Source organism: Juglans microcarpa x Juglans regia, chromosome 2D (assembly GCF_004785595.1).
Source record: "Juglans microcarpa x Juglans regia isolate MS1-56 chromosome 2D, Jm3101_v1.0, whole genome shotgun sequence".
NCBI lineage: Eukaryota > Viridiplantae > Streptophyta > Magnoliopsida > Fagales > Juglandaceae > Juglans > Juglans microcarpa x Juglans regia.
This window is the reverse complement of record NC_054596.1, coordinates 42,604,270-42,614,085: the sequence shown is the minus strand read 5'-3', so window position 1 is coordinate 42,614,085 and position 9,816 is coordinate 42,604,270. Positions and strand designations below refer to the sequence as shown.

Here is a 9,816-nt window from a genome sequence, read left to right as displayed (position 1 = left end):
TGCCTAAGATAACCAATAATTTCATTAAGCACAATCAATCTGACAATAGGCTTGAATTTCACATGCCTGAGTCTTATGCCTCAAAGGGAGTCATCCATCAAAAGACCTATGTTGAAACACCACATAAAAAACGGGGTAGTAGAGAGGAAGCATCAACATCTATTAAATGTAGCTCAAGCACTAAGGATTCAAGCCTCTCTACCTCTCAAATTCTGGGGTGGGTGTTTTTTGATAGCCACATACTTAATCAATAGAACCCTTACACCTCTTCTTTCCAATAAATCTCTACATGAAGTATTATTTTATGAAATACCTTCTAGATGTCTCTGTTTTGTTTCCACCACATCCAAGAATATACATAAGTTCGATCCTTGACCTAAGAAATGTGTTCTTTGGATACCCTTTTGGTGTCAAAGGGTATAAAGAGTTTGATAGTTAGATATGAATCCTTGATTATCTCAAGAGATGTAATTTTTTATGAAAATATCTTTCCTTTTTGGCTTGTTTCCTCTTCTCCTCACATTTCTTCTTCAAATTCACATAAGTGATCTGTTGTATTGCCACATCATGTTTCTAGTTCTTCTTTCTTATTTGTTCCCATTCCTTAGATATTTCTAGCTCTGATACCATGATAAAACCTGAACTTTCATGCTCGTCAATACGCAAGAAATCAAGAAAATGAGGTAAGGTTTAGAGAAATGAGAGAGAATGAGAAAAGAAAAAAAAGAAGAAATCTGTATTATGTATATTTCTGTCTCATGTGAACAAGTATATGTATTTATATTGAACCAGTTGGCCAATTAAAGGTGACATGTCTTTTTACAACTACTAGCACTCACCCTCAAGATGAAGTGTATAGATCAATAACACCCACCTTGGAAAGTAAAGAATTAAACTGTACTAACCCAAGAGGTTTAGTAAGAAGATCATTAAGTTGATGAGAACCTGAAACATATAGAGTTTTAATAGTGCTAGCTTAAGTTTTCTCATGAACCAGGTGGTAATCTATCTTTATATGTTTAGTTCTTTCATGAAAAATTGGATTTGAAGCAATGTGGAGGCTATCTGTATTTCATGAAATAAGAGATCAAGCTGAGAGTGAGGAATACAGAGAGTAGTAAATAGAGAAATGAACCAAGTTAGTTCACATGTAGCCGAGGCCATGGCCATGTAGTACTTAGCTTCTATAGGGGAGCGGGACACAGTTGTCTGCTTCTTAGATTTGTAGGAGATAAGAGCATCTCCCAAAAACACAATATCCAGTTACAGATCTACAAGAATCAAGACATCCTGCCCAATCCGAATCAATGATAACCTTAAGGTGAAAAGAAGGATGTGCTGGAAAAAATAAGCCCTAACCAGGAGATGATTTAATATATTTGAGAACTCAGTATACAACATCTAAATGAGGTTGGCTGGGTTTTTCCATAAACTAATCGATCACCTACACAGATTACACAATCAATCACGGTGTTGGACTGGGAGGTTTATGGTTTTTTTCCAAATAACATGCGAAATGGAGATATTTATAGAGAGATTTGGGAGAAAGTGGTGACCAGGTTGAGTTGGACTCAGTTAATATATGTAGTGACATTAATCTACTAAACACTTAGTCGTGATTATCTAAGAAGAGAGTTTGAATTTAAAAACATGATCTAATAGCTCATTTAATATAGGATTAGGAGTGACTGAGACTGCGCAGGAAACTTCAATAAGTGATGATATTAAATTGAAATAAATTTCTAATAGCCGATCTTTAAATTTTAAAATGATTCTAACTCTTTCAATAAATAATAAATGAGATTTAACTTAGTTATTAGCTTAATTAAAACTCCTAATCAATCTTAATAATTTATCGTTCATGAACTTATCCAATATGACACATTAAATATAATTTAAGTCTAATAAAATTATTAATATTTCGACCTTAAAATTATTAGACCGGATCATTACACAAACCATGCATGCATTGAGATATAATTAGATTAAAGTGAATAGAGTGAAAAGAAAACAGTGGATGGGAAATTTTGGCCCGGCCTGTATGTATGCATGCATGGGATCATCAATCTATCATGATGACACATTAATAGTACTATATATATATATATATATATATCTATTGCCTAGCTAGCTAACTGTACAAGATGACTCTCCTATCACCCCCAATCTTTTATTTCTTTATTCTAGAATATAAAATATAATTTGTGCAGCATAATCTCGTCATTTGAAAAAAATACGGCTGACTTAAAAGAATTTATCTTTTTATTTTATGATGGGTTTATTTTATTTTATTTTTTTAACAAAATACTGCACGAGACTTGCATGTATTAGAAACATACACTTATCATGTGTTTTCATTTTGATATATATGTTTCTAACAAATTAAGTTGAGCAATGAAAATAAAGAGGCTGATTGATGTCAAATTTAACTGTTCAATTCATAAAAAGTTGATCGAGCTACATTTATATAAATACTCGGGCCTAGATCATGATGATTAAGTTTGATAGAATAATCAATCATCTTATTGAAGTTCACGGGGACTAATTAATTAATTAATTATCAGTACTATATATGATGATGTGCATGGGTCTCTTTGCATGGATCATCATGTGGAATATATAATATGTATATTGAAATTTGACATATAAGGAAAAAATTGATCCTCCAATTCCCTGAAAACCACGCCATTTGGGGTCTTGCATCATTAATGAAAAACTATATATACTGGCATGATGCGAGGATAAGTCAAAGCTGTGGTTTTCATGCATGGATTAATTGTTCAAGAAAACTATGAACATATGATTTAACACATGATCGTCATGCATGTGTACGTACGTGGTAGCTAGTCTTGATTATCTCATGTCACAAGTACGTACTTGCATGCCTTAACCGAGCACGCTGCATGTAATACATTTGATCATCACCGCCGGATTTCCTACAGCTTGACCGTAGTGTATTGTATTTATTAGGGTTGGTCACGGTCACCTGATTATTATATTCTCACTATTTTCTTGAAATATAACCTAACTAGCTAGAAATAATAATACGCATATATATACTCATACTAGCAGTGAATTTACGTGCGATGCACGTTTGCCCTGTATTAAATTATTTTAAAATATAAACATCTAGTGTAGAAGAAAAGAGTCTAAAAGGACTAAATATTACATAATTGTTTTTTTATTACTGAAAGTAAAGTCTGAAACTGCTAAATATTACATAATTGTTTCTTTCGTTACTGAAAGTAGAGTCTAAAACGACTAAATATTACATAATTGTTTCTTTCGTTACTGAAAGTAAAGTCTGAAACTGCTAAATATTACATAATTGTTTCTTTCGTTATTGAAAGTAAAGTTTGCTGGTTATGGATTCAAAGTGGTGTGTTCTCGTCATTTACAGCATTTATGGAGAGAACATTGAAGTTTTTGTGACGTTGTTTTTGGAGTTGATCCAAATCTGCACCCAATTGTATGATCCATTTTTTGGTTGAACATAATTTTGCAATATTTTGGATATATGGTAAATGTTCCTGTATGGTGAATAAATATAATGTAAAAGATATTTTTGATAACTTTCTATTTGAATATCTAAGATTAAATGTTTTTAAAATACAAATTGGAATATGAATAAGTTGGTTACCTTTCCTGTATGTTCCATTAGTTCGATTGCTGTGCAACCCAGAGCTTCTTCTGCAATTTGACCGAACATGACAGCCCCAAGTCGTCCATTACCATCGTCAACTTCGATGTAAGCTCGACAGCTATATAAACAAACTATATTTTTTAGTCTGAATGATTAAGTAATAATTTAAATATAACATAAAATTGATTAAAGAAACATTTACGACGTAAAATATGAATATAACATATATACCGTGGTTGTGCATTGCTCATGTATTTGCAATGATAACATTGAAATTTTTCATTTTGCTCATATCCAGTCCCCTTCTTACACCCAATGCAGGACATGTAGAAGAATATTTGATGGAGATCAACCACACAAATAGTTGCTTTGATCCAAAATTTTGCTTTCTGCATTAATTTTGGAACAGATATATGTTTTTAATGGTTGTAAATAGTATGTAGCCTTAAGATAAGGTTATATTTATTTTGAAAAGGCATGTGTAAAATTTTTAGAAGGCAATATATATAAAGAAAAAAAAGTTTAAGAAGACCGTAGAATTGTACCGTCATTGGTTGTAGTGATTTAAGAAAACCAGCAAGATCATCAAGCTTAATTATGTCTTTCATGTCAACATTTGATGTCGATGCTGATGCTGATGCCGTTGTATGATGTAGATTTTTTTCGACGATTTCTTCAAGCAGTGCATGATTAAGCATCGTCCTAAATATTTTTAGAATAATTTAAAATGAATGAGAGAAATCATGGAGGAAAAGATATAAAAGAAAAAACAATTTTAGAGCTAGTTGATGAATATATATTTTGAAGAATTACCATTGACATAATGGAGTTGCAGCAGGGATGACAGGATTTAAGGTAAATACGCTTGTCGGTTGAGATGAAAGAGAAAGACCTATATTATAAAGAAAAAAAATTTGTTAGTAGATAATAACATTCTATTTTTAATAAATGTTGATATTATAAGTTGTGTAATATACCATTGTATGAACCGACTTTTAAACGTGTTGCGAGTAGAGTTGGCTTAGCTTCAATAATATCAGAGATTGCTCGGCATTCACCGTCTACAAATCGACTCCACATAGTTAACCATATCGGCATCAAGCTGTAAAATTTAGGATAAAGTATTTAAAAGTGTAGTATGATGAAATAATATTGAAAACAAGGTAGTTAAAGAATTTATTAATATCACATATATAGTTGAGAAATCTTCTTTACCTCTGGTCGATAACATATATTTCTTGAATTTTTGTTGGCCCATGTATTGAGGTAATTTCTCTGGGAGGTTTCATGTATATTGCGATCGCCAGAATAGCTGTTCAATTATGTTGAATTTTTTTTTTTGTGAAAACTGAATAAGAGTATTAAGAAGTATGTTAAATATATTGATGTGATATTTACCTATTTCAGTTCCAGTGTTTTTGTAGTCATGCAGATTGGTGAATGGGATAATATCATATTCTGGTGGTTGTAATTCCACTTCGTCATCTGGAATGTTTTCGATGATTGTTCTTGAATTTAAGATCCACTGGTATTCATGTGCTTCAATTCTATGCTTGGGATCTAAAGGCTTAACATAAGCATTACTGATGTAGTAAGACCGGAATATGTGTAACATGTCATTACGTAGGTCTATATCTTTGCCGAAAATTGTTGCTTGTAGTCGGTTGCCCTGCATAATATTGCATAAGTAAATAGTTATTTGCATTCAATTGATTAGAAAATAGTACTTATTAAATATATATATAAGATTTAATTTAAAAATATAGTTAGAATGAATCTATGTTGTAAGGGGAAAACATATATATTTTGAATATATCATGTGAAAGAATACAATGTAAACATTAAGTATGTTCTTGCAAGTATGATATTGATGTCAATGTGTTACCTCAGGGTCTATCAATGTCAGATTTTGATATTTTGTTGGTGAATGTTGTGCAGTACGTTTGGGTGATTTGTCTGACACAATCATCTTGATGCTCCAATTTCTTGTACTTGGAGTAATGTTTTTGATTGATGTATAGACAGTCCGCATGTTGAAGCCTACATATGAATTAAAAGAAAGAAATATTAGTCCAAACAATTGAATTTAAATAAAACAATTTTAATAAAAGAATAATAAGAAGTTGTGAAAATTACATAGTGGAAAAACAAATTGTATTTAATTGAGAGGTATATATTGAAATTTGATTACTCACAGAAGTTTATGATGGATATGCTAGTGTTAGTAATTCTCTATAAACAATATTATTTGTTTCAGCTTCTTCACAATCATGAGTTGACACTGGTCTTATAAGAACTTTTACTGAAGCAGAAGTTTTGACTCTTGACAGTGCTACATATAGTTGGCCATGACAAAATACAGGTTGAGGCAAGTATACACCAACAAAATCTAATGTCTGCCCTTGTGCTTTATTTATTGTCATCGCAAAACTTAATCTGATAGGAAATTGTGTTCTTTTGAATGGAAAACCACTATTATCGTCTGCATTTGGCAAGAAAGGAATCCTTGGTATGAAAACTCTTTTTCCGGTGTGGTGACCAACTGCAATTTCAGCATCAATGATATTTCGTTCAAAGTTGCGACAAATAAGACGTGTTCCATTGCATAAACCTTCTGAAGGATTGACATTTCTGAGTAACATGATAGGACAATTTTTTTTTAGTAATAATTCATGGGGTGGAAGTCCATTTGGTGTTAATGTGTTTAAGAAATCCTCCATGATGCCTTGTTCTGATGTATCAATCGTTTCATCGAAGCTATAGTATTGTGTAACTGTACCAGGAAATCTTTGAATAAGTATTGTATTTATCTCATCGACGGAGTTGTTCTTTGGTGTCAATATAGCTCGATTTGTCATTTCGGATAAATTTTCTGAATAACTGCCAATATCCTGGAAGACTGCATCGATCAGATCATCTAAAGACTCCACATCATTTTTGTAAGGAATGAGCATTTCACTGGGAATTTTGATCTTATTCTCAATTGTGATTGGTGTTGTTCCATTTCCGACCTGAAGTAAATAATTTGAGAAGTTTGGATCGAATCTTGCTCGCATATTTTCACTTAAACTAATCTTAGTTAAAGTGGACCACAAATATGACGATGCTAAACTGGCATTAACTTCTTCTTGTCTTGTGCCTTTACGAATCACTGGTAAGACTTGACGAAAATCTCCACCGAATACGATAATTTTTCCACCAAATGGTAATCTTGAATCAGTTATGTCTCGTAACATTTTATCCAATGCTTGCATACATTCTTTTCTAGACATAGGTGCTTCATCCCATATGATTAACTTTGCAAGACGTAACAATTTGGCAAGAGCACCTTGTTTGCTTACACAACAAGTACTATTTTTGTCAAGATCTAATGGAATTTTGAAGCGTGAATGTGCTGTTCGACCCCCAGGTAAAATAGATGCAGCAACACCAGACGATGCAGTTGCAAGAGCAATTAAGTTTCTTGATCTCACTGTAGCGAGAAGTGCTTTATATAAGAATGTTTTCCCTGTTCCACCAGGACCATCAATGAAGAATGCAGCAGATTCATTTAGAAGGACTTTCTGTAAAATTGATTCATATGCATGTTGTTGTTCAGGATTAAGACTCATCGAAGCCATAAGATCTTCTTCTGGTATCAAAACTGCAAATTCATCATTTATTTCCCTAGATTCAGTTTCATTCTGATCAAAAGAAACATCATGTTCTATTAAATGGAACATGTTTATGTCTTTTCCCATCGATTCAAGTGTAGAAGAGATGCTTCGTAAGACTTTTGTCCTAATATCTGCTGATGTTGCAACACTTGTTTGGAAATCGCTTGACATATCTTGTTCAAAGTATTCCCAAAGTTCTCTAGGATTTGTTGGGTTACAATATACTAAAATTGTTGCAAATAACCGTCTTAAACTGTGTGGTATTTGGTATAAGGAAGCCTCTTGCATACAATCTTGCAAACTGGTATCTCTTTGTAACAAACCATGTAATGTAGCTGCTTCACGAAAGGTTGGTGCAGTGACATTGCCAACTGTTTTGATGTGGTCAAATGATAAAGGGCCTCTTATATGATTTAACAATATCCGTAAGTAATACCTTTCACCTTCGAATGGACTTGCTGTAACAATGCGGCCTATAACAGTTTTCTTCTTTCTTGGAGTCCATATTTTGTGTTGTTGATTCCAAACAAAAGCTTCAGGAAATTCTTTGTACAGTAGTCTTCGTGCATTTTCATTAGTTTGATTTGTTGAAAAAAATTCAGTCAACATTGATTTTGCCGTAAAATCAGATCTCAGAACATTGTTAAGGTCGTTATGTGCATGAAAAGCTACCAGATGTTGATCTTCAAGATGTAGATGTAAACTGTAAACTGATGGATACATTTCATTAAGAATAAAGCCATATATTCTCCACATGGCTTCTGGTGGAGCAATCCATCTAGCTGATTGAAATTGTTGGATTTCATCTATATCTTGGATGTTTTGTCCAGGAATCAAGTTGAAAGCAACACGATCATGACCTTTATAAATGTACTTATAAAGGTATTTGACTGCTTTGATTGTTGAGCAAATTTCTACATTCAAGTGACAATCAAATTTTGCGAGGAGATATGGATTATGTGGAACAACCCAACGGTTATCCAAATTTTTACCTCTGACTTTGACAGTTATTCCATTATCACAACGTCTGTACTGTGGGAAACAATCGATTCCAACAGTTGTGTTAGATGCAAAGCCTTTTGGAAAGTGGTTTTTACAACTGCCATTTGTTTTCATACACACATTGCTCGGATTTAGTACTCCACAGGGACCATGCATCATATGTCTTATTACTGCCTTGTGCAAATGTAAATTTCTTTCTTTGTCAGGTATTTCTGCTGATACAATTTCATCAAAAGATTCTGGAGCATAGATTTTCCAATCTCTTTGTAGTATGATCAAGAAATGTGCATGTGGTAGTCCTCTTTTCTGATGTTCAATGACATATACATATGCTGAAACTTTCCCAAATATCTCCCGTTTGAATAATTCATCCTTCAATTCTTCTAATTTTGCTCTAAAGATACGTGCAATCAAATCAGGACGATTTTGTGCTTCTTCTCGTGGACCTAACTCATCTAAGATTTCTTTCCAACTTGGGTTACATGTCATGGTTAGAAAGATGTCCGGTTTTCCAAAGCGTTGGACTAAAGCCATTGCTTCCATATATCTTTTGCGCATATCTCTTGGACCTCCAATAAAAGAAGAAGGCAGAATGATACGTTTACCAACTTTAGAAGCATTGCTTTCTCCAATTGATATACTGTCAACTATTCCTTGATACACTTCAGATCGAATCTCTTGTTGCTTATTACGAAAATAATCCAATCTTGATGTCTCAATTTTTACGTACATATCAACAACAAACTGCTGCAGTAAACGTCCCGAGAGCAACAAAATAGATTTTATATTTTTCCTAATTTGAAGTTTGTAGCAATAGTACTCGCGGCATGAAACGACCTGTTGTTTTCTATTCTTTTTCAGCACTGTAAGATGATAAATTTAACAAATTAGAAATATAATATTGTTATATTAGAATAATTAAAAGTTAAAAGAAAATTAATTATTTTAACCTTCTTGTTCCTTTATAAGCAGTTGTTCCGCTGATACTGATTGTTGAGGGTCAATTGTTGCTCTTGTTACTCGTTGTGGTAGTCTTTCCCCTTTCTTTACTCTTAATATTCCTTGGTGCCAACCAGTATCACCAAAAGGAAATAACAATGGATATTGCAGTGGATCATAACAGCCAAAATAGTATTAGACTATATGACTTCCACCTGCATGATTGAATACCACAATATTTCGTCCTTTTAAATGTTCTGAATCATCATCTTCAATCCAAATGACTGCTACTTGGGAAGCTGACGGTGTGTTAAAAACACGCTGATCCAAACCCGCATCTGATCGAATATGGATTTTGTGATTTTCTAAATTGGGCAAATCCCCAAGACTTCGAAAGAATGTTGAGTATGGATTAACATGAAGAATATCCATTAGTTGAGCAACAGTTGATGAATCCAATCTTTCGATGTCATAAACACGATTGTCCAATTCATGTTCGGTATCATAAAAATATAGTTGTAGATATGAAGGATGTCCATCCAAAGGAACCAAGTCATTAATGTAATGATAAATTTG

General features: G+C 33.0%; 1 protein-coding gene across 1 annotated transcript; it reads right to left on the bottom strand.

Annotated features, from left to right (window-relative positions):
- Positions 1-3,371: 3,371 nt before the first annotated feature.
- Positions 3,372-4,723, bottom strand: LOC121249530 (replication protein A 70 kDa DNA-binding subunit B-like). The gene is made up of 6 exons (XM_041148231.1): positions 4,621-4,723; positions 4,457-4,535; positions 4,189-4,345; positions 3,875-4,032; positions 3,641-3,761; positions 3,372-3,530 (listed from the first exon to the last, which is right to left on the bottom strand). Exons 1-6 carry the CDS (start codon positions 4,721-4,723, stop codon positions 3,372-3,374), a joined length of 777 nt encoding a protein of 258 aa, XP_041004165.1.
- Between the last annotated feature and the right edge of the window lie 5,093 nt (positions 4,724-9,816).